General features: G+C 36.3%; 1 protein-coding gene across 5 annotated transcripts in view; it reads right to left on the bottom strand.

Annotated features, from left to right (window-relative positions):
* Positions 1-25,826, bottom strand: part of Malrd1 (MAM and LDL receptor class A domain containing 1) — a 361,316-nt gene that overhangs the window by 146,015 nt on the left and 189,475 nt on the right. For all 5 annotated transcript variants that reach the window (XM_090318992.1, XM_090318991.1, XM_090318993.1 and 2 more), the window contains 2 exons: positions 17,403-17,648; positions 12,672-12,829 (listed from right to left, as the gene is read on the bottom strand). In XM_090318992.1, the coding sequence (XP_090175118.1) occupies positions 12,672-12,829; positions 17,403-17,648 (404 nt within the window). The remainder of the gene's footprint in view (positions 1-12,671; positions 12,830-17,402; positions 17,649-25,826) is intronic.

Below are 25,826 nucleotides of genomic sequence, written 5' to 3'. Positions count from 1 at the left end.
TGGTGCCATATGTGAATACGTTTTACATTTGTTGGTGAGAGAACAGAGATCTGCAAGCCATAAAATTTCTCTTGGGAAACGAAGAGGATTTCCATGGAGAAAGACTACAAGATGCAAGTCTGGGAACAAAGATGAAATGATAATCCTTTCCTTTTATGGAGGACTTTTGACTCTGGAGGCCTATTTCCTGTATTAGTTTGTTGTGAGCTTGTTGTGACTTGACTTGTAGGAGGTTTTGTAATAAATGACTAATGTGAACCCTCTTGGCCTCAGGTTTTATCCTGAGGGATCCAGAGCTCCCACATTTATTGTAACACTAATTTTTAGCTCAATAAATTACAGATTTTTAGACAATATACGTTGCAAATGTACAATTAATTATTACTTGATTCTGAATTTTCACATTATTTCATGAGACCTTTTTAGCCTTCAAAGCAAAACCATTAGATTATGATTTTTTCCCGTTGTTCCTTGCTAATAAATGGAGTGTTTCCTGCAACCTTTATATTTGATGGATTATTCGAATTATGCAGGACCTTTGTGGAGGCCCAAAGCCAGTTTCCCTTCTTTAGGAGAAAAAAATTCTCTTATAAACTTTTTAAAATAAGACAGCTGCATGCTTTGCATTTGGTATAAATATTGATCAGTGCAAAATATAGATATTGAGAAGTGAGCAAGTAGTTCTTCTACAAAGCTTATAGTACCTTTAAAACTCTTTAACACATTGTATAATCAAATAGTGAATTGAGTACTACCAAATTCCAATCTACCATTATGCTTAAAGAGTTGCAGGTAAACAATTTTGTGCAAATATCTCTGCATGGAATTGTGAACAACTAAGTTTTACTTTCTGATTGACGTCTGATGTGATGGTTAGATGGCTGGATCCTTACAGGAACTATCTGAATGTACACTCTAGCTCAACCATATTCATACTAACATTAACAAATTAATTTGAGTAGAATAAATTATCTCAGCCATAATAAGATTATATAAAAATCATGCTGTTTAAGTTCAAAGGAAATCAAATGTTTAGTACAGGTAGAGCAGTGTTTAGATCATAGGATCTGATGAGTAAGATTTAGCTGTTACTCATTATTCCATTAAGTTCTAGTTTACTCATTATTTATTTCATGTCTGGTAGTGTGTTGGTTATATTGGTATTAGAGAGCTCTTAGTAAATGCTAACTGTTGCTACTAATATTTTTAAGAGCTAAGTACAGTCCAGATGAAACTATTTGATATTGTGACCTTTGTATCTTAGCTGGCATCAAAAAGGTAAAATGACTAAGTGTAAATATTGTCTAATTACAATCCTACAATTTCTTCTCCTATTACCTTGCACAATTGCTACAGCATACATCAAAACAACTTTCATCTACTTTTTTTTTACATAAGATGAAAAGAATATGGTATAAAAATAATATACTTTGGAAAACTTTTCTTTAAAGTGACACAGACTGATTTCACATGAGAGATAATGGAGATTCACATACAGTTTATTCTTAAAACACTATAAAGTCCAGAATATTCTTTTTTCAGTTTCTTCAGTGAGAACATCTAGCAAAACTCTAGTACAATTTTATAAGTAGGATATCCACATGAAGAAATCAACGGCAGATCATTTTCAACACTCAGTTCGTGTGTCTTCCCCCAGGTCCCTTCAGTCATAGCCTCTGCTTTCCCACCCTCATCCCCACCTTGACTACTGGCCATCACTGATTTGCTATCCAGTTGTTATAATTTTCCAGGTTCTTAGATAAATGGAATCATATACATGTCAGCTTTTGGAAATTAACTTTGGTTCAAAGTAACCTTTGGAGATTTACTCAAGTTGTTATAACTATCAATACTCTATTTTACTGCTAAATATTATTTCAATAGTATAGACATCACAGAGGGTTTAAGCATACATGCATGGATGTATATATGAGTTGTTTGCAAATTGATACTTGCTGATAATGATGCTTTCTACATAGATGTCCAAATTCTTTGTGAATGTGTTTCTTCATCTCTGTGATAAAACAGAAATGTAATTTCTAGCCCATATAAGAAGTTACATGTTTGGAATTTTATTCTTTCTGAGAAACATTAAATGTTCACAATAATGAAGTAGATATGGATGATTTTTCTCTATACTCTACCACTATTTGCTGTTAATATTATTGAGTCATTCTGATGGGTATGTAATGATATTTCACCATGAATTTTACTTAGATTTTCTAATATCTTATGGTTTTGAAAATATTTTCAAAAGAAGTTCCTTGTCTGAACATGCTATACACTATTTCATGGAGTTGGAAGGACAAAATTCATGATTCCTTGCAAAGAGTCAAAGGAGAATTACTGCTGATGGAAAACATCAAGCTGGAAGTCTGTGCTTCCTGAGAATCACCACTTGTGAAAATTCCATGCTTTTCTTTATACTACAGAAACAGTCATACTTAGTCATTCTACCAACCATCAAATGGTGTTTGGGTTGCTTGCATGTAGGGCCTTTACAAACTCTTGTTTTCAAGGCTATGTTTACGTCTCATGGATATACACACCAATATTTCTCTGAAAATTACACAAAGTAGGAGTGTAGAAATAAAACAGGATATCTCTGGTTTCAGGTGTACTTGCTATTGCCAAATTACTTTCCAAAATTCTTATGTCAATTTCCTCTCCTACCCAGAGTCCACAAAAATCCTTCCATGGTCCTTGCTTGGTACTGGTTTTAATTTTCATTCAACACTAGAGCATAACATAAGGTTCTTGTTGTAGTACTGATTTACATCATTCTAAACAGTACAGAGGTAGGATAAATTTTTCATATGTTTAGTGAGCATTTATGTTTTTTCTAAAATATAAATCTATTTGTGTCTTTTGCTTATTTGTCTATGATTTCCTAATTTGTAGGATTTCTTTGTTTACATGGGTAGTTGTATTTGGTGATTAAAAACATATATCATTGAACTTTAAGTCTGGTGAGTTATTTAAAGATTCAAGGAAGAAATGAGAGGGTTTAGCCAATGCCTGAAGAGTTAGTCTTTTATCAGGAGAATAGATCTTTCCTCATTTAAAATAAAAGACCACAGAATTGGAGGTAGAAAATAGACATAATAGGTCACATATATCAAACTAAGCATATTTAATCTTATCAATCATTTGATTATTTTCTCTGTATTTAGTGCTTTTCTGGAGAAATGGAACCCTAATGACAGAAAGGACACATTCTTTCACAGTCCAGAGCTCTTCAATGAGTTGTGTACAGTACTTTATCATGTTAATGTGCTTCTGTCTCTGAGATATGGCAGTGATTCAAACATTTGTCATCTGAGAGAATGGAAATAATATATTTTTAGGAACATGTCAATAGATCTCAGTGCTCTTCCTTGCTTTAAAAACAAACATCTTAGTTGTACCTGGGTATTTATTTGTCATGAAAACATCACCCCTGACAGTCTCCTGCTTTCTTGACATTATCGCCTAAAGAACAGACACCTTTAGCCATGCTAAAGCAAATGGTAACTGTTTGTGCTCACAGATTAACATCTGACAGAGCTCCTTGTGGCTCAGCTATCATTGGATACCAGCACAAAGCTCAATGCACACCCATCCACCCAGACAATGTGTGAGAACAAACATTTCCAAGAAGTGTCAGCATCAGGAGGTCAACTGAGTAGAGACAAAAGGAAAACTCTGCTTTAGAAAATAATCACACACTTGTAGAATATACCTATTTCATATAATCTAATTGTATTTCATATAATCTAATCATATAATTGTTATTGCTTAATAACAATTCCAGATTTTACTCTTTCCACCTTTTCTATGCTAAACTTCTATGAGTGATAAATAGAAAATTTTATTTGTTAAACGCTCAGTCATTTCTAAAGTACAGTTTTGCATATTATTATAGCATTTGCTAATGCAAACCATAACTCATATAATTATTTGTGGGTGTGTGCTGGTATTGGGACTTGAAGTGAAGGCTTCGCCTTGTTTGGCTAACAGTGGATGCTCAATTTTTCCGGCTTTTTGCTGGTTTTCTAATGAAGAGACAAAATGAAAATGAAAATTTCCCCTATTTTTGAACTATTAATGTTTTAAATTTATTTTCTAGCTGATAATAAAACTCAAAAGAAACAAACATTTATTTGCAAAAAAGTTTAAGTTTAGTCTGTATAAAGACATTTGAATAACTGTGTATCTGGGTATCTATGTTCTTTTCAATACAATTTTTTAAAAGTTCCCAATATAATGACCAACAAAGTTATTAATTTCAATAGTCTTCCTTAAAATATGGAAATGGTATAAAAATAATTTAAATGAATATCCCACACAACTAAGAAGTTATCTTGCCATTTTCTCATCAAACAGGAATTAGAAGTACCTTTAACTTTGGTAAGATTTTATTTCCTGAATGGGCTCAGTGAAATCAAAATGTCAAAAATAATTCACTAAAAATATGATCCTTGAAATCCTTGGGGTTCCTAGATGCTGATAAAAATAAATCCATGAATTCACATAAACTATTATTTTATATTTCTATTTAACCTTAAACCTCTTTGTCATTTCAATGGCTGGCTCTCAAAATAATGATCCCTCAGCTCAGAAATCTGAAGCATTACAAAGGCTCTCTTTTAACCTACAGATTACCATAAAAGAGAACAGTGCATTGCACAACAATCATTTGTTGGATGCAGTAAATAGCCCATCTTAAATTGGAAAAGAATCATTAATCAGCATTTGAGCCCAAAACAGTCTTCAATATAATTCACTCATGGAATTTTTAATGAGAAAGCCTTAATACACATGATCTGGTCCAGAAAGGAAACTCATAAACAGGTGGTGTGTGGGACTGTCATGTCAGGGAAATGGAAACCTATGCTGTAAAAGGAGGCCTAACTCGTGGCCTAGTGCTCATACCCTGGTCTTGGGACGGCACCTAGCTGAGATGGTGCCTGCTGCCTGGTTGGAAGGTTTGAGAAAGTAAGGCCACCTCTGGGATGGAACCCCCCTTCAGTTCTCTAGGAGATCACATGCATCCTATGTTAGCTGAATGGACTTCCTCAATGAGAGTACCTCCCCTCCCTGCCCACCTTGTCAGGAGGGACCAAGGACTAAAAACCCCGACAGTGGTGCAACTCATCAGAACAGTAATTCAGACAAATTCACTTTGATAACTTTCTATTTCCCCATTTCTGGAGTAATATTGACCATATTACTTCATAAGATTTTAGACTATCATCATAGCAGGACTGTTTCTGTACAGAATCTATATCCTATCATGACTATCGCTAACTCTCACTCTGAAATTGCCTGTCCATCTTCTATTTTATAAGTTGTTATTGTATATTTCTATATATTTCTTATAGCCCATATTTAAACCCATTACATCTTAGGAACTTCCCTTATTTTTTTCTGACAAATATTCATTTTGCTACTGATTTGGAAAAGACAAAAAATAAATCTTCTGGTGGTAGAAAGAGACAATGTTAAAAGTGTGACTTTTTGTGTGAGTCATGGGGCTTGAACTCCGGGCCTGGGCACTGTCCCTGAGCTCTCCAGCTCAAGGCTAGCACTCAATCACTTTGAGCCCCAACACCACTTCCAGTTTCAGTTTTCTGGTGGTTAATTGGAGATAAGAGTCCAGTGGACTTTCATGATCAAGCTGGCTTTTAATTGCCATCCTCAGCCTCTTGAGTAGCTACAATTACAGATATGAGTCACTGGTGCCTGGTTACAAGCGAGATTATGTAGGAAGGAAGGGACAGACAGAATCTTCCAGGTATCAGAAAAACCTAAGTTTTTAAAGATATATTGGATAAGAAAAATGTGCTAAATATAAAAGAATAGGGCCAGTAATATATGATAGGAAAAGAAAATCCACCTTTTCAGAAATAGGATGGCTTCCAAAAGGGAAGAGTCATGCACTGAAGACTATAGATGCTAATGGAGAATTTCCACGGCTGCTCACACAAAGACTCAGTGCCATTCTGCTTCTTATTCCAAATAATAAAGCCACCCTAAATCAAATCTCCCATGAGAATGAATTCTCTAAATGCTACTTTGAATTGACAAATAAAAGCAAAGGAAAAAATATAGGATTTAGCTAAAAACTCAGTACTTGCAGAGAAAAATTAAATTAAAAATATTGCTTATTGGAAGCAGAGTCTAAGAACTAAAATATACCAGTCTTCCTAACTTTTTGTTTTATTTTGTTTATATCTTTCACATAATTCATGAGAGGAAATGATAGCTGACCTGGTCAAACTGCTTTACAGATATAATTAATATAGTATAAGAAAATATTTTTTTACATCTTACAAAGTATAGTTATCCAGGATATGTAATGTTGCATATAAATATAGCTTTATTATTAATAGATTTTAAAGTTATTTTCATTAAAAAATCTTCCAATAATATTAATAAATAAGTGTTTTTTTTATATATCTCTTACAGAAATAAGATAGCACAACTTTTGCTCTTTGAATGGCTCATTTGGATAATACATCGGATGGTGAATTAGAGTTCTTTTAACTCCAGGTCTGTGATCTATAATTGGGAAAATCAGACAGCTAATTTCACAGGACGACTTTTGACTCAGTTACAAGGACCAGAGAAAATCTGATTGAAAAGTTTAATGTATTTTTTGTTTTCAGCATGTGTTACAAACTTGAGAGAAAACTGGAAGGTAGACAGAGTATAAGTTATAAGAATATCCAAGTCTCACAGATACTTTCATGTGTTAGAAAGTATATCCAAATATTGGTGGGAATAAAAACTTGTACAACCACTATGGAATGCAGTAGGGCAGTTCTTCAAAAGACTAAATGTAATGTAACCCTTCTATTAATTACAATAAAAATATATGGAAAAAATGACTTTGTGTCCAAAAGGTAGGCAACATTTTGGTGATATTTCACATGTGTTTTCTATCCACTTCGAATAAAATGTAGGGCACTCTATTAATTTTAATCTCTTAGTATTTTTTTCTAAGAAGCCAGAATATTTTTGCAACATGGGCAGATGAAATGAAGAGTACCTTGTGGTCACCAACTTCATCTGATATACTCTTGGAGACTTCAGAGGGTAACAATGGAACCATCAGTAGGCCCAAATCCAAAGGAAAATAAATTAAACCCTATTAATAAATGTATATATATATACATATGTAAAAAAAAGACTAAACATAGAACTCCCCTATGACCCAGCAATTCCACTACTTGGCATTTACCCAATTGTCCAGAAACAAGGACATACTAAATCTACTAGCACAGATATGGAAGCAAAGATATGGAAGCATTCCAGATGCCTCTTAGTTGATGAGTGGATCAACAAGATGTGGTTTCTATACACAATGGAATTCTATGCTGCTGTCAGAAAGAACGACATCGCCCCATTTGTTAGGAAATGGAAAGACTTAGAAAAAATCATATTAAGTGAAGTAAGCCAGACTCAAAGGAACATAGTCTCAATGGTTTCCCTGATTTGTCATAATCAGTAGAAACCTTGGGCTCTCCTCGCAGAGATTTACAATAGACTAAAACCTAGATATATAAGGCCATATAGTTGCTAAGTTCCTACATAAAATTACGTGATGTTTATATGTAATCTGCAAATTCCCTCATATACTTTAAAATCATCTCTTAAACCCTTAGAGAACCTAGAACAATGTGAATTTGACACAGATAGTAATTATATTGTGCTGTTTAGGAAATAATGACAAAAAAAGTCTGTACATGTTTAGGTATAATTTCTTTTTGAATGTTTCTAACTATGTTAGCACATTCCACTCATATGGAACCTACAAGACTATGAATATGGAGATTAGGAGATGGAATATCCAGGAAGGAAATTTTAAAAGCCCCAAGTTTGAAGTCAAATAGACTAGATCTATCTCACTTTAAAAAATATTTTTGAATCAAGGCAAGAAATATTACATCTTAGACTTACTTCTTTCATTTGTAAAATAAATAATTTAAATTTATTTTAAAGGACATCCATGAACTCTAAAATCCCCTGTACCACTAAGCAAGATAAAGCAATGAAGTAATTTAATTATGGTTTCTCAGCATAACTAGGCTGCTCCATGAGGAGAGCTCTCTTGGTATACAAGCACTTCTGGCATGAATATATTTTGTGGTCTACCATGACTACATAATGGATAATCCTGAATGCCTTCAATTAAACAGATTTAAATTCCCTAAAGCATGCAGTCATCTTGATTAAAATACCAACAGTTTATTACAGATGGAGTATTTCCAAAAGAGGATAATGCTTTTCAGATAGCAGGTGTTCCTGCATTTTATTTAAATGACTAGCTGAAAGGGCGCAAAGGCCTTTTGTTTCTGGTTGAGGCTGGATAAACTTCAGACTACAAAAAAATAAATTGTCAAAGCAAATTTCAAGACTTTTCCAAATTCTTTTTGGTAGGCTCAAAGCTCCAGGTTACTAAATTTTATTTAACTCTATCGGAATAAAACAAAGTTAAATAATAAAAATGATGGGAGTAAAATTAGATCCATAAAAGTCAGCTTTCGTGTGGTAGATCCATTATTTTCTTTCTCATTGCTTCCTTTACTTTTTTCCTGTTTCCATATCCTGGAGTTAATTTCAATTAGCACAATTTTTTTTTGCTTCCTTTACTTTTTATGCTAAATCTGTAGTAGTCTGAAAAGAAACTTATTGAAGTATAATGAGAAAATTAACACTGAATATGAATGAGTTAAAAGCTGGGTAAAACTAAGAAATCATTTAAAAGTATAGCATCTTTAAAATGAATAGTTACTAACCCCCAAAATGACACTGCCTATTTATTTTAGACTAACATGATAACATATGTTTGTTGATATTTGCAAACACTCAAACATATGGCAGAAATGAAACTGATTGTATAGAGACCCAATCCTAATTTCAGAATATCCCAGTTCATGCCCTAGCTTATCAATTTACATCATTATCACGATGATGATGATGATGATGATGATGATGGTGATGATGATGATGATTGCCATTAGTGGGTTTGAACTTAGGGACTTCCTCTTTCCGGGCAGTGCTCTTCCTCTTCTTTTTTTAGTTGTCGGGATAATGTATAGAGGGGTTACATTTACATTCTTCAGGTAATGGATACATTACTTCCTAAAGCTTGATAACTCCTCATGTTTTTTATCCCCCTTTCCCAATTATCTTGTTTTTCCCCTTCCCTTCCATATTTCAAATAAACAAACGTATGTACAATATATCTGATAACAAAGCCAGATACACTAACCCCATGAGATTAACCATAAGTGGAAAAAAGAGAAAAGAAGTAACTTTACATAGTTCATTAAGAACAACAATCATAAAGATAAACCTCTTATTTCATACCCTAGAGTTCATTTCATTTAATCTCATCCTGAATATCCATATGTACATAGATTTTGAGCTATTGTGGTCCTCTGCTAGGAGAATCCTAGATGTGCACTAATTATTACAAATGAGGGAAACCATTGAGCCTATGTTCCTTTGGGGCTGGCTTATTTCACTTAATATGATTTTTCCCAAGTCTTCGGGGCAATGTCATTCTTTCTGGTGGCAGCATAGAATTCCATTGTGTATGAGTACCACATCTTCTTGATCCATTCATCTACTGAGGGTCATCTGGGTTGGTTCCATATTTTAGCTATGGTAAATAATGCTGCAATGACATCGTGTGCTAATAGCTTTTGCATGCCCTTGTTTTGAACCATACTTTCAGCCCTTCCTTTTTGCTGGTTATTTTAGTGATAAAGTCTCTCAAATGTTTTCCCCTTGGCTAGCTTCAAACCTTAATGCTCTGATTTCAGTCTCCTGAGCAAGCTACCATATAGGTATAATCCATTGGCGTCCAGTTTATCAAGTTACTCTGAGCTTAGACTTATGACAATTTCTTATAAAGGCATCTGAAATAATCTATTGTTGCTGCTTCCCATGGGGCAACATTTAGTCAATGCTTCCCATTGGCTAAACCTATACCCAGGAATATGGTTTATTCTAAGCAGCCTCTGGAAGATAGTAATTCTTCTATCTAATGAATTCTTTGTTACTATATAAGCTCATATTTTTTTCTTGGTCAGTCTTGGGATTTGGGCTCTGGGCCTGGATGCTGTCCCTGAGTTCTTTTGCTCAAAGCTAGCTCTTTACCTCTTTGAGCCATAGCACCACTTCCAGTTGAAGGTAAGAGTCTCATTTACTTTTCTTCCTGGCTTTGAACCACAATCCTCAACTATCAACCGCCTAAATATCTAGAATTGCTGGCATGAGACACCAGTGCCCAGCAAAATCTGTTTTGAAAGATTTCTATTACTCTCAAAAAAGTGGTTTGGATCAATTTAGGGATTGTTTTTCTATTTATAAGCAAGTCAAACAGCAAAGCAATGAAAAAATTAGCTTCTTAATTTTTTTGGTGTGATTGGGGTTTAAAATTCAGAGCCTTATCTTCATGAGGCAAGCATTCAATCACTAGAGCCATTCCCCCAGCCCATTTTGCTTTAGCTATTTTCCATATTGTGCACAGCACTTTTCCCCTAGGCAATCTGTGACTGCAAACATCTTGCCAATATCTTTATATATCTGAGAAGACAGGTGTGCACCACCACCACAAGCCTGAGCTTTTGAATAGAGTCTTCTTAATTTATTTGTCAATGCTGATAATCTATTTGTTGAAATAGAATAAATGTCAATAACTACAACTATCAATATTAAATAAATAAATGACTGCCAAGTGTGTATAGGATTCATTCTTAGAGCTTTGAATGACACAGGACAATAATCCTCTTAGAAGGCAAAAGCTGTCAAGGTTAAATTTTTCCAAAGGCTGAATCTTTTCAGGTTCTGCCCGGAAAACACAGAAGGGGATCTTTGTGTGAAACAGCAGAAGGAACTGAGCCAGAAAGGGCACATGCAGAAACCAGGAACATTTTTTTCTTTTTATCCCAGAAGTAGAAAAGAAAGGAAAGGCAAAAATCCCTTTGCCTATTGGGTTTACCATCTGGCTAGGATGTTTTCAAACTTGTGTGGGAGGTCAATGCAGCATGAGTCCACACAGAGAGAAGCCTAGGGTATGCTTTGTAATATGATCAAAACCAGTCTTCTCTTACTCACCAAAAATGAGGCGGCTGCCTCAAAAATTCATGAATATAAACTCACTACCTGTTATGAAAGAATTATCTCCTTCACAGTCCTTGTAGCTATATCATAATAGCCACATGCTTTGTATTTATGTATTCACTTGTTTTCATTAGTGAAGATCAAAACCAGACTCATGCATAATGGGAAAGATCTTTACCTACCAAGCTACACTCTCAGCCAATAGAATAAATATGGATTTTTAAAATGAGTATATTTTGATTTTGTTTGTACAACAAAATGACAGTTCTTTTAAAATGCAGTTACATTTCGGAAACCCATTCCCTGAACTGCAGGAGTCCTAGAGGATTTATAAGCAACACGAACACCTCCAGACCACTTAATTTTACATTTTACTGTAATATCTAGTTCCTATATTATGAGAGAATTTGAACGTAAATATCAATGAAGGAAATATCAAAAGCAAATCCAGCAGACCATCATCAACTTCCTTCCTTACAGAGTACATTTTGCCTAATCAAGCACCACCTTCAAAGCATTGCTAAGAAAATACAGCTGTGAGAGTAGCTTTAACCTTCATTGCAGTAAGTATCCAGATTTAAACATGAACATAAACCCCTCTGGTGGTTACTGCCTGGGTCCTATTATGCTGGTTTTCCACATTATTGTAGCAGAACCTTCAGTTATAAAGTCAGTTCAGGTTTCTCGTAAGACATAAGCTGTACAGCCATGAGCCATTCAGACCTATGAGCTCTTTGGCATTCAGAACAGGTATGATCCATCAGCACTGGGCCACTACAGCAAAGCTCACATGTATTAAACCAGTAGTATCTCTAGAGCATGTTTCAAAGCACGCTTTCTTGGAATTCTAACCAGTTTTAAACACTGCTCCTCTTCTGCACACACACACACACACACACACACACACACACACACACACACACACACAGGTGCGTACTCTTTTGTGACTGCTTCAACTTGCTTAGAAATGAAGGTTTTTGAAACAGGTCTCATTAATATTAATATCTACACTGTTATTTTGTTCCCCAAACATTGTCACTCTGTTAAACTAAATTAAAGCTCTGATGGCAACATCCAATTAATCCTCGGTAAGAAAAATGCATTAGCATGTCACTGTTAATAAGCAGTTCAGTGTAATCACACCTTGATCATCATCCTGAGCTATTCAGTCCTGTGTGTGGTCTGCTTAGAGTAGAAGCAATGTCTGCTATTAGTAGGCTTAATGATTACTCAGATTGGAAGGGAATATGGATAGTTGTTTCAAATGTACAACTAATCTGTCCTCTAATAGAACAAGAGAGGGAATGAATCAGCAAGGTAGAATGAAGTATGTTATTATGGAAGGAGTCACGGGGGTGCAGTCAAATCATAGAGCATGACACAACCCCACACTGGTTCCAACATCCTAGCCTAGTGAAACCCACAGAGCAAGTGGTCACAGGAGCAGCTCCTTTTGGAGAAACAAGCTTCCTCTGGCCAAGTCCAAAAAAAATCTCCACTGAACCCACAGGAGCCCTCATAAAGCTCAGTGGTATCTTGCACCACGATCCTACCTTAATGAGAATCTGAATGGACCCTGTGGCTTTTGCAGATATGAAATACCAGAAGCTCATGGAACAGGCAGCGCTGGATTCCTGCCACACAGCACTCATGATGTGGGCTTTGTCACCCTTAAGCCCCACTGGGGTAGCCTCCAGATACATGAAGTGCCCTAGGAACAAGCAAAACAACAGCGAGAGGATTAGGTTAACTTTCCATCTCAGTTATATGTCCTATGATCTGAGCTGTCAGAAGCATTTTCCTTTGAAAGTACAACTAAATCTAATAGCCTTATCTCTAGCTTAGTAACAAAACAATATCCAATGATCCTTGCTTATGGCAAAATGCTTCACCGTAGGCAGATGAACTGATCTGACAGGATCTCTGTGCCATCAAATCAACAAAAGAGTTTCACAAATCATTTAAATATATTCCTTAAATGATCCAGTTACTATAAACCAATGCCAAGTGTACCATGGATGCCATACAAAGGAATACAACGTGGTTTAAAATAGCCGCTTTACAGGGCTCACACCAATACTCCTCAAGCTCTTCAACGAAATTGAAAATGAAGGTTCTTTACCAAACTCATTCTCTGAAGCCAATATAACCATCATCCCCAAACCAGATAGAGATTCATCAAAGAAAGAGAACTATAGGGGCCGGGAGTTTGGCCTAGTGGTTAAAGTGCTTGCCTCGTATGCACGAAGACCCGGATTCAATTCCTCCATACCACATACATAGAAAAAGCAAGAAATGATGCTGAGGCTCAAGTGGTAGAGCTCTAGCCTTGAGAAAGTCCAAGGACAGTGCTCAGGCCCTGAGCTCAAGCCAGGACTGGCAAAAAAAAAAAGAAAGAGAACTGTAGACCTATTTCTTTGATGAACATTGATGCAAAACTTCTCAACAAAATACTGGCCAACCGTCTACAACAACTCATGAAAAAAATTATACACTATGATCAAACAGGTGTCATCACAGGGAGGCAAAGGTGATCAACATACGGAAATCAATTAATATAATTCAACACATCAACAGGAGCAAGGACAAAAATCACATGATTGTCTCAATAGATGCAGAAAAGCCATTTGACAAGATCCAACACCCTTTTATGTTAAAAGCTCTGTAGAAAGTAGGAATCCATGGAACATTCCTCAATATAATAAAGGCTGTGTATGAGAAACACACAGCTAGTATTATATTTAATGACGAAAGCTAAAGCCATTCCCTCTAAAATCAGGAACGAGACAAGGATGCCCACTCTCTCCACTCCTCTTTAACATAGTATTAGAATTCCTAGCCAGTGCAATAAGACAAGAAGCAAGCATAAAGGGGATCCAAATAGGGAAAGAGGAAGTGAAACTTTCTCTGTTTGCAGATGATATGGTTCTGTATTTAAAGGATCCTATAGACTCTACTCCCAAGCTCCTTGAGCTGATTCAAAACTTTGGAAGGGTAGCAGGCTATAAAATTAATAATCAAAAATCAACTGCCTTCCTCTACGCCAACAGTGAGAGGAATGAGGCAACAACCAGGAAAGCAACACCTTTTGCAATAGCCTCAAAGAAAATAAAATACCTAGGAATTAGCTTAACTAAGAATGTAAAGGACCTTTTTGATGAAAACTTTAAAACCTTGAAAAAGGAAATTAAAGCAGAACTGAGGAAATGGAAAAACCTCCCATGCACCTGGATTGGAAGAATCAACATTGTGAAAATGACAATCTTGCCAAGGGCTATCTACAAATTCAACGCAATATCCATCAATATCCCAATGGTATTCTTTAAAGAAATAGAAGAGGCAATCCAAAATTTCATATGGAATAATAAAAGACCCGTATAGCTAAAACACTTCTTAGCAGAAAGAATAGCGCTGGAGGAATTTCAATACCAAACTTTAGACTCTATTACAGAGCTATAATTATCAAAACAGCTTGGTACTGGCACAAGAACAGGCCTGAAGACCAATGGAATAGAACTGAAGACCCAGATATTAAACCACAAACCTATGGCCACCTAATCTTTGACAAGGGAGCCAAAAAAAATAGAATGGAAGAAAGATAGCCTCTTCAACAAGTGGTGCTGGCAGAACTGGTTAAGCACCTGCAGAAAACTACAGTTGGATCCTTCTTTGACACCCTGTACTAGAATTAACTCCAAATGGATCAAAGACTTGGAGGTAAAAACCGACACTCTGAAAACTTTACAAGAAGGAATAGGAGATACACTAGTCCTCCTTGGCACAGGTCGAAACTTTCTTAATAAGGACAAAGAATCACAACAAATCAGAGAAAGGCTGGATAAGTGGGACTGCATTAAACTGCAGAGCTTTTGTATGGCAAAGGACATAGCTAGTAAACTAATTAGGAAGCCTACAGAATGGGAGAAGATCTTCACCAACCAAACAACGGACAAATGCCTCATATCTAAAATATATCAACAGCTCAAAAAATTGAATCCATCCAAAACTAATCTCCAAAGTAACAACCATCCCATTAAAAGATGGGTCAAAGACTTAGAGAGAGTCTTCTCTGAAGAAGAAACAAAAATGGCCTATAGACACATGAAGAAATGCTCCACATCTCTGGTCATAAAAGAAATGCAAATCAAAACAACTCTAAGATTCCACCTCACTCCAGTTAGAATGGCCAGGATCAAGAAAACTAATAACTACAGATGCTGGAGGGGATGTGGCCAGGAGGGATCACTACTACACTGTTGGTGGGAGTGCAAACTCGTTCAACCACTATGGAAAGCAGTATGGCAGTTCCTCAAAAGACTAAACATAGAGCTCCCCTATGACCCAGCAATTCCACTAATTGGCATTTACCCAATGGTCCAGAAACAAGGACATACTAAATCTACCAGCACAACAATGTTCATTGCAGCACTATTTACCATAGCAAAGATATGGAACCAACCTAAATGTCCCTCAGTTGATGAGTGGATCACAAGATGTGGTATTTGTGCACAATTTAATTCTATGCTGCTGTCAGAAAGAATGACATTGCCCCATTTGTTAGGAAATGGAAAGACTTAGAAAAGATCATATTGAGTGAAGTAAGCCAGACTCAAAGGAACATAGGCTCAATGGTTTCCCTCATTTGTCATAATCAGTAAAAACCTTGGGCTCTCCTAGTAGAGATTTGTAATCGAGCAAAACCTTGATACAAAAATCCATATAGTAGGATGCTAAATGAAAGGATCTCTAGGATATAGAAACATAAGCCATATAATAAACGATTGCTGTTGTTAAGGTACTATGTTATCTCTCAGCTCTTTTGCTGTCCCTTGGTTATCTCATATTGTTACAGTATCTCACTTTGTTACCTTATATATCTGTATATATTTGTATTTGGTTATTTGAAATTGGATAGGGAACGGGGGAAAACAAGATGAGGAGTGGGGGGGGGGAGGGAAATGTGGACCAAGATATGTGAAAGGGTATCAATGTATGGGAATTAATGCACCATCTACCTGGCAAATATCATGTAACCCTTCTATTAATTACAATAAAAATATATGAAAAAATAGCCACTTTAACAGGGAAAAAGTATTTAATTTAATATGCAAAAGTATTGTGTTTGATATGTGTATATTTGAGTATCCCAAACACGTTATGTATGTATAGCTGAGTGATTGAATAGAATTAGGTCTTCCATTCAATGGCATGATGAGCCTGCTGCAGCTTTGTTTCTAGAAAGGCTTGCAGAATTTCTATATTTGGAAGCCTTTTCCCTACTTCGTAAGTGCAGTAAGTTCAAACACCCTTTTTATCCTAATAATAAACGATCTTTGTTCCTTGAGCACTGAGTACAACACCTCACATAGGATACTCAGTAGAAAAGTAAATTTTTCGCAGTTCTTAACAACTGTGTTCTGAGCAGTTACACTTCCACAGCATTTCTCAGATTTCAAGCTCCTTTCTCTCCCTACCCATCACCTCCTTTGATGTGATGCAGTTCCTATGAGAGAGCACACAGGCTAAAAAAAATGTCTCCCATTGATAAATGAGTGATTTGAGAATCTGAAATGTTAAGTGACTTGATAATGATCATGTAAGTATTAGGAGTCAGGGTCGTTGATTATAAACACATGTCACTTATAAAAGGTATCTGATGGCAAGCATACATTTCATCAAACCATAGTTATGGAGATAGTGATAAATATTTAATGTTCACTGTTCTATGCTGTAATGATTTGCATCCCTCCTCTCTATAACACAAAAGTCCTCACCTTCTGTCTTTATGGAGGTGACCACATAACAAAATAGGGTCTTCTTTGATAGTGAAGAAATGGTTGAGCAGAAAATCTAGAGTATATTCTAATAAAAAATAAAATCTAGAAGGTATCCCAATACAAATGATGAATTTGGATGGAGAGAAGAAATTCATAGAGAGACTATAATGCTAAAACCCAAAGAGATCCACCATTTCCAAGCAAGTAAATTTTGAGGATGCTATGTAATCTAAACAACAGGCATGAAGGAAACCATTCTGCTTCTGGCCTTGACAAAGAATTGGGTCTTGGATTTCCAGCTTTCAAAACAATGACTTTATATGTGGCTGTTGTTTATGCCACCCAGGCCATAGCCCTTTGCTACAGCCACCCTTAGCAACAAACAAACTCCTTGTTTGATTGATTGGAATCATCCCCCATAGTGGTCTCCCCAGCTGCTGTTGGGGAAGATCAGGAGATGCCCACTGGGAATACGATTCAGGTAACAGCAATGACCTCATTACCTACCATTCTCATTTCCGAGTGTGTGGTCTCTCGGGGGTCTCTGGCTTTGATGAGAGCCAATCCCCAAGACCCAATTGTAGTTGTCAGCCAGGGAGTTTTTCCAGCCACACCAGCCTGCTTCAAAATTACAGGAGCCACCACAATCATTTTCATCTGTATTATCCCCACAGTCATCTACAAAATTACATCTTTGCTCTGGTTTATAGCATTTGCCATTCTGACATTCGTGGTACCCATTTGGACAGTATCCTGGGGGTGGGGGGAAAGAAAACAATGAAATAATAAAATAAGATTCCAGACATGATTAGTTAGCTCAAAAGTCAGCAATAGTGGATTATTTATAATATTTTAAAAATAACACCATATTTTTAAGAATTTGAGAGGCCTGATTCCTGTCTCTATCTTCTATTCTGCTCGAGAGTCTTTGTTTGTAGATTATTCACAAGGATTATTCATAAGTGTAAGATATATGACTTCATTGATTCAGCAAAGAATCCCAAGACTCCTAAAGCTGCATTTACACATATGAATTATTTCTGAGAGTCAAAGTGGAGACTTCCATTTTCTACCCTGAAGCAAAATCTTTAAAAGACTAAGAGCAGCTCCTGCATGATGGGGCTTTTGGAATTAAATTCTAGCATCTACTCACTCCAGAATCTATTGGGGTCAGGCATATATGACTAATTCATAACTTTCCACATTTTTCCAAAATGCATATTTACTTCTTAATTTGGGGGAATTTTAAAAACAATATCCCTGCAAAGCCATGTGAGCTATGGACATCAGTTCACACAGGAGAAGAGAAGCAGCCATATTTTTAAAGACCTGAGTTTGAACATGTATCTCCCACTTATATGACTTGGAAATACTACAATTCGATGAGCTTCATTTTTCCTATGTAAAAAGTCAAATTTTAAAGAAGTTGACTAAAGAGGCTATGCCATGTTACTAGTACTAAGAAGAGTGGCTGAGATCTTAGCCAGTGATCAGTATATATTAGCCAAATAATTTAAATGATTGAATGAAAGTGCTTTTGGAAATGATGAATAATCACTATGTACTTTCAGGGTATTATTATTATTATTATTATTATTATTATTATGCATCCAATAGAACATAGCTGTGACAAGTAACAATATTTCAGATGAAAGAGTTACTAAGAAATTCAACTTGGGACACCAGCATCACATTTAATCTCTGACATTAGATAATCAGATAATCATCTTCTTTCTGATTTTTCCAGCTGTCCAGGAGAATGGCTGATGACAACACTTGTATTTCTCCCCTGGTAAGAGGCAAGTTGAGTAGAGATAGAAGGTTGATGGGTGGGGCAGTGTGTAATGTGTCGGGATTCGTTGCAAGGTGCTTTGGCAACTCCTGCTGCTAAAATGTCTGCTTTCATGGTCTCTTAAACATCTAATGAAAGTGTAGATTTTTGAGTCTGGATCCCCAAGAAGATGCAATTGGAAGATGGTAAAAACATAAAAACAAAGCAAAACAGAAACACAGAGTCAAGGCATAGTAGAAGGTCTTTAGGTTGCTAGAGGATAGCCTTGAAGTTCTTTGTGGGGCCACAGCCCTTCTTTTTCCTTTGTTTTACATCTTGGCTAAAAGATGAATGGCTTTGCTCCAACACATGTTCCCAGCATGGTATGTTAACTTGATATAGCCCTAAAGACAATGATGCTCGTCCACAATGGACTAATAAGTTCCAGGACTGTGAGGCAGAATAACACTCTTTTCTCTGTACATTAATCTCATATATTTGTTACCATGGCAAAGAGCTGAATAATACAATCTCAGACAAAAACTTTTATGCTTTGGATGAGTCCCAGATTTTTAGGGTAAAAATGGGATGACTGGAAGGAAAGAAGCAGGGAACGAAGGAAAGGTGGATGGGTTGCCACAGGGAAACAGCTGGGAAGGGTATTTGCATTCTGCAAGCTTCTACATCTTCAGTACACAGTGTCTTATGTGAACTACTTATACAAAGTTGCCTAGGTAAGTCATCTTGGTTCTTACAAAGCCTTTGAGGGTAAGCTTCAGCTGCACTTTTTACCTCTCTCAAAGATTTCTCTCCAGCCTTGGCTAACATTGTCCTTTCTTTCACAATGAGATTATACTATTCTTATTCAGATGCCTGTTTTTTGGTTTTTTTTTTTGCTAGTCCTGGGCTTGAGCTTAGGGCCTGAGCACTGTCCTTGGACTTTCTCAAGGCTAGAGCTCTCCCACTTGAGCCTCAGCACCATTCCAGCTTTTTTGTATGTATGTGGTACCGAGGAATCGAACCCGGGCCTTTATGCATGCTAGGCAAATACTCTACCACTAGGCCAAACTCCCGGCCCCTGATGCCTGGTATTTTTTTAAAGACTTGGGTACAAAAAGGGTATCTGATGTTTCAATTGCCTCATGATCATAAGCATTTGTAAACTAGCTACAGAGAAAGGACAACCATTTATGTTACTTTGCATTTATAGATGGGGAAACAGGATTATAGGTGCTCAATATTTTGTGCATTTTGCAGAAAAAGATACAATTTAGACTGTTTTTGACTTCTGAATTGACTTCTGAATTGCTGATGTTGTTGTTATTATATTCTGGTCCTGAGGTTAGAACTCTGGGCCCCAGGCACTGTCTCTGAGCTCTTTTGTACAAGGCTAATGTTCTAACACTTAGGACACAATTCTATTTCTGGCTTAAAATTTTTTTCTTGCCAGTCCTAGGGCTTGAACTCAGGGACTGAACATTGTCCTTGGACTTTCTCAAGGCTATAACTCTACCACTTGAGCTACACCACCATTTCCAGCTTTTTCTATGTATGTAGTATCTAGGAATTGAACCCAGGTCTTTGTGCATGCTAGGCAAGCACTCTACCACTAGGCCAAACTCCCTGCCCCTATTTCTGGCTTTTTGATGGCTAATTAGAGATAAGAGTCTTATCGATTTTCCTGCCAGGTCTGGCTTCAAACCACAGACCCCAGATCTCATCCTCCTCAGTAGCTAGGATTACAAGTGTGAGCCACCAGCACCTGCCCTGAATTATTTTTAGAACACATTGTCTTAGAAGGTGAACAACAAGAACAATCTCAGGTCACAACACCACTAAGAACCAGTAAGGCTGGGATAGGTCACCAGATGAATTATTTCTCAAGGCAGTTTGTTAAGCAACTGAGTAGCCCCTAGATTATTTCATTATTTACAGATGGGTATTCATATCAATTTGTGTTAATCCCAATTTGTTTAGATAGGAAAAGCTACACTAGTTGTTAGAATGCTTTTCTTCTAATCAGCTGACTCTAGCTACAATTTCATCCTGGCACAAAAAGAAAAAAATGAAAGAATCCTGATGTATTTCTGGACAGAAACACATGAAAACAATAATGCTGACTTGTCTCTAAAATTTTTTGATAAATAGCCATACATATGATTTATACAAATAGGGATAACACAGGATATCTATGCTCCCTACACTTGTTCAGTATAGTACTAGAATTCCTAGGTAATGTCAAGAAAAAAAATAAGAGATCCAAACAAAGAATGAAGAAGTCCTATTATCCCTATTTGTAGATGACAAAAATAAAAGAGAATAGGTGTCATAGGACAGAAAAAATAATGTATCTTCCAGCATGAATAATGAGACAATATTGTTATATTTTGTTCATAGATACGAAATCAGCTTTTTCTTGCATCTAAACTAGCATTTTCATATTTGTGTGCATCTATAAAATGTATCGACAATTACATGTGTGTACACATACACGTGTTTCTAGTACTGTACTTCATAAAATTTCAAAACAACCATAAAAAGAAAAAAAATAAGAAAATATCGGGGCCAGAATTCAAAACCCTGTTCTCTACCTTCAAAATTCACAAACAGAATTAGTAGAAATGCAATCAGTTGAGATTTCAGTAGTCTTCTACATGGTTAATAAATTTCATCATTAATGAGGAACATAAAAGGTTTAGTCTAAATCCTGATCACATCATTTGAAGAGATTTACAAGCCATCTGAATCTAATATTCTAGCATTATTGCTTTCAAGATCTTACAACATCATCTTTCTTTCATTCCAGGTATCTTCTTATTCTTTTGAATACACATAGAACTCACAGTGACCACTAACTACACATAACTTATGAGACCTTAATGCATCATCACATTTTCCCTTGTTTTGGATACATAGTTCTTTTTTATCAGAATGTGAATTTTGGGTCAATTTTGACTAATCCAAGTTGACCAAATTTATTAATTCTTTGGAAAACAAAGATCTAGCAAATAGGTTTTGTATATCAAGAATGAATCATCAAAAATATCTTTATCTAAATGGGTCTACTATAATTGTATAAGTATTTAAAAGTAAAACAGCAATGCAGAGAGTGACCATAGAGGAGCAAAATGGAAGAGGTAGAAAAGAGCCATTTCATTCACTGTTGATGCAGCCTTCTGAAACTGGATCTGAAGGGCCACTTGACAAGGACTGTGAGTGTCCTCTAAAAACTGAGTACCATCCTTCGATAGCAAACCACCTGGAAGGATCTTAGTGCTACAACCACAAAAGAAACTCTCTTCCAGATCTTTCATAAAAGAATATCTAGCTAAATTGAAAGGACTTCCAGGATATTGAAACAAAAGCCATATAACGAATGATTGTTGTCCTTAATGTCCTATGTTGTCTCTCATCTCCTTTGCTGTCCCTTGGTTATCTCATATTGGTATAGTATCTCACTTTGTTATCTGATATATTGAATTTATTTGTATTTGGTTATTTGAAATTTGATAGGGAAGGGGGGAAAACCAAGACGGGTGAGGGGTGTGGGGGGGGGAGGGAAATGGGTACCAAGACATGTGAAAGGGTATCAATGTATGTGAATTAATGCACCTTCTATCTGGCAAATATCATGTAACCCTTTTACTAATTACAATAAAAAAAATAAAAAATAAGCTACGTAACAACAAAAAAAACAGAATGTCTAGCTAATCAGACCAACAGTTTTAGGTCAATAAGATCCAGATTGGGACCTGCTAAACTGTAGGCTAATAAATCCGTGCTTTTTTAAGCCATTAAACTTATAGTCATTTGTATGGCAGTCACCTAAAACCTATGTATGATGGTATTTATGTTGTAGTTTCACAAGTGAACATGAATCTTGTCTCTCTTTATGTGGCTCTAGGTAACCAAAAATTTCATAAATTTATGTTATCAACAAGAGAAACATCTTTAGTAATATAGTTTTCAAAAGAGTATGTAAATATATTTAAATGTCTAATAGTACCCTGGTATGACATAAAGCAGATTATAAGTAAATGAGGAATGTTGTATTATCATTATAATTTAATTGTTGGTTACTGCTTATTTGATATCCTAGTCACACATAGGTTTCTCACAATATCATAGCTTATAGTGCAATATATTTTATAATTATTAACAAAAATGGCTCTTCCATCAAACTAAGCTCTTTAACAGAAGGCAAAGAAGTTTTCAACTTTTATATTACTTGAGCAAAGTTTCATACATATATATCACATTTTATATGCTTATGTGTAATATTATATATTGCTGTATTATGTTTCCAATCAGCAGATAGTTCTTGAATTGACTGAAAGTAGAATACTAAATTATGACTGTTGAAGCTTAGGCATATAGAAATTCAGACATTCTGAGGAGAGGGATGATAGGGTCAGAGTATATTCTAGGAAGTTTAATGTTCTGTAACTAAAAAGTTAGCTGAAATTGGGAGTGAATAGAAGCAGGGAAATTAGTCTGGTTTCAATCAGTCTTTCATTAGATATTTGTCCCATTGTGCAAAAGGCTGACAAGTGAAATAACTTATTTGATGCTGCATTTTTAATGTTTAGAAGACAATGCCTGAGACTCATTAATAAAAGAATTGAAGTGTGAGATTCAACTACAGAGCATTTCTACTTGTGGTCCTGAATTTGCTGGGGTTAACGCAGAATGCTAGAAATCAATATAACCTGCCAAACAGTATCCATTTTACAAATTATACTTGGACTTGAAAGAAGGAAACCCTCCCCTAGTTCAACCTAATTTCCAAGAAAGCCCCGATCTACAGACTGAGCCAAAATCATGTATAGGAATTCTGTGATTCTGTGCCTATAATATGCTGTGGTTACAGTAGGATTCATAAGAGCCATTAAAATAGTAAGGATTATAAAGACACAGTAGGCACTAGTCATAAAGAAGGATCATTTGACCTAACAGAGTTCTTCGACTCAAGGAGAAACATTTCTCAGGAGCCAAAACACACATTCTCAGAACATCTAACTGGGTCAAAGAGGCCGCTGGGATCTGTACCAGGACATAAGGAGAATTCCCTGTGCAGCATCTATTCCCGGACTCCACAGAGTGAGCAGGCTACGTACTCTAAAAATGAACTGTTGAGTGGCCTAACAACTGTTCTGGGAACAACAACAGGACAAATAAGTTATATCATATTCTCTGAGTAAGCTGCCATCAAATAGAAAAACCTTTCATGGATCAAGATTCAACTTACATTCAGTTATAATAAATTATAAAGTCTTCTAAAGCAGCTATTGAATTAGGAGACAAGTTATTTAGATCTTGGCACAGTAACATGTGAAAATAAAAATGATCCTTACCTTCTCTACACTTTAGCTTTCCTTATTTAGAAAGTAGGCGAATATGAAACAGAGAATAAAGATTTTAAAATAAGTCATCACCGGTTTGATGATTCTTAGACGAGTGAATCCTCCAGTCCTCCAGGGGCTGGAGGGCTGCTGCCACCCAGCGGGCACTATCAGCTTTCGTTGAACCAAACTATCCCAGAACCTGGCCCAAGCATCCTAGAGAAATTCCTGAAAGCAGAGTCTCCAGGTAAGGACTTCTGCATGTAGCAAGAGATTGGAATATGGTAGCAATGCTGGGAAAGGGATACAATGCTCACAAATCTCAATAACTATTTCTCAAAGGAAATAGACACGGAGTAGACAGTTCAGGGACTCAGGGGGTCATGTAACTGAAATCCTACAGACAAAATTTAGCTCCTCTTTTTAGGAGCTGCAATCAGCACAGTTATCAATCAGTAAGTACCCTGTGTTCAGAGATGGACTCTTGCATATTTTAATTTCTAGCTGTGGTATCATTTTATGTTACTTCTACCACTGTGTATTATATAACTTGACAGCTAAATTAACAGATTTTCTGATCAATTTATGTAAACCCTTGGATGAGACAAATATTATTTCTAGTACTCATGCAGTTGGATTAGGCGCTAGACATCCTTTTTGGTAATGGTGATGGCCACTGGGTAATTAAGATTTCCTTTCTGGTCTTGGGGATCAGTCTCTTAGCCTCAACCTACATTATTCCTTAAGAGTTTGCCTGGGGTCTCTTCAAATTGTTGAAGGTTCTGAAATTGTACCCTACATATCAACTACTAAGATAGATTGCCATAGGTTCATGGACATTACACGATGACATGACATTCATGTGTCAGAGATGAAAGAGTTAATTATTCATAGTAATAATAGCAACTGGAAAGCCAAGTGTGGGGTGGCTCAAACTTGCAATCCTGGCTACTCAGGAGGCAGGAGATATGAGAATCACAGTTCAAAGCTGGCCTGTGCAGAAAAGTTCCTAAGAGATTCCTACCTCCATTTAACCACTCAAAAACCAGTAGTGGCACTGTGGCTCAAAGTGGTAGAATGCAAGCCTTGATCAAAATCAGCTCAAGGACAGAGTCCAGACCCTGAGTTCTGGCCCTTAGAGTGATGATAATAATAAAAAAGTAACTGAAGTATTATCTCTTCTTGATCGTTTCTGGGAGTTTTCTGAATTCGTTTCCCCAGAGTGATGTGAGGAGGAAAGAATGGTGTCTGATGGTGTATTAGGATCATTGCAGGGGAGGAATCCTGAGCTGAAAGAACCTAGATATTGTTTAAGGGGCTGCCTTCCTTTCGCTCCAAAAGGAAAAAATATCTTTGCATTCCAAAACTATTAGTAAATTGGAAGGAAGACACTTTCAAATTGGTTGTATACAAATTCCCCTAAGGAGATAGTTTTTGCTTTGTAAAATATGTAGAGACTCAAGAGAAAAATGGAGCATTGTCTTCCCTCATTAGGGGTTTGTTCACTCTGTTTTATTTTATGAGTATTGGTACAGAACTCCAGGGTAAAAGGGTGAAAAAGCTGCAGCATTGGAGCTCACTGGACACTGATGAAAGGGAACTACATAACTTGTGGGTGGAAAGGGGAGGGAGGGACTAGGAGAGAATGAGAGATAATGGGTGGGTACCACTGGGGGGAGGAGAGGCTAATGAAGGTGAATGGGGATTAAGATGGTCAATATAGTTGACTTGGTTGTGTGAAAATCAAGCAATGCTATCTATGGAAGGACTTTCTGTGTCCAAACGAGGCTAAAACATGGAAGTTTTGTTTGAATTACT

Source organism: Megascapheus bottae, chromosome 26 (genome assembly GCF_031878675.1).
Source record: "Megascapheus bottae isolate mThoBot1 chromosome 26, mThoBot2.hap1, whole genome shotgun sequence".
NCBI classification, from domain to species: Eukaryota; Metazoa; Chordata; class Mammalia; order Rodentia; family Geomyidae; genus Megascapheus; species Megascapheus bottae.
Note: the sequence above shows the minus strand (reverse complement) of the source record. Positions and strands in the feature narration are given on the sequence as shown.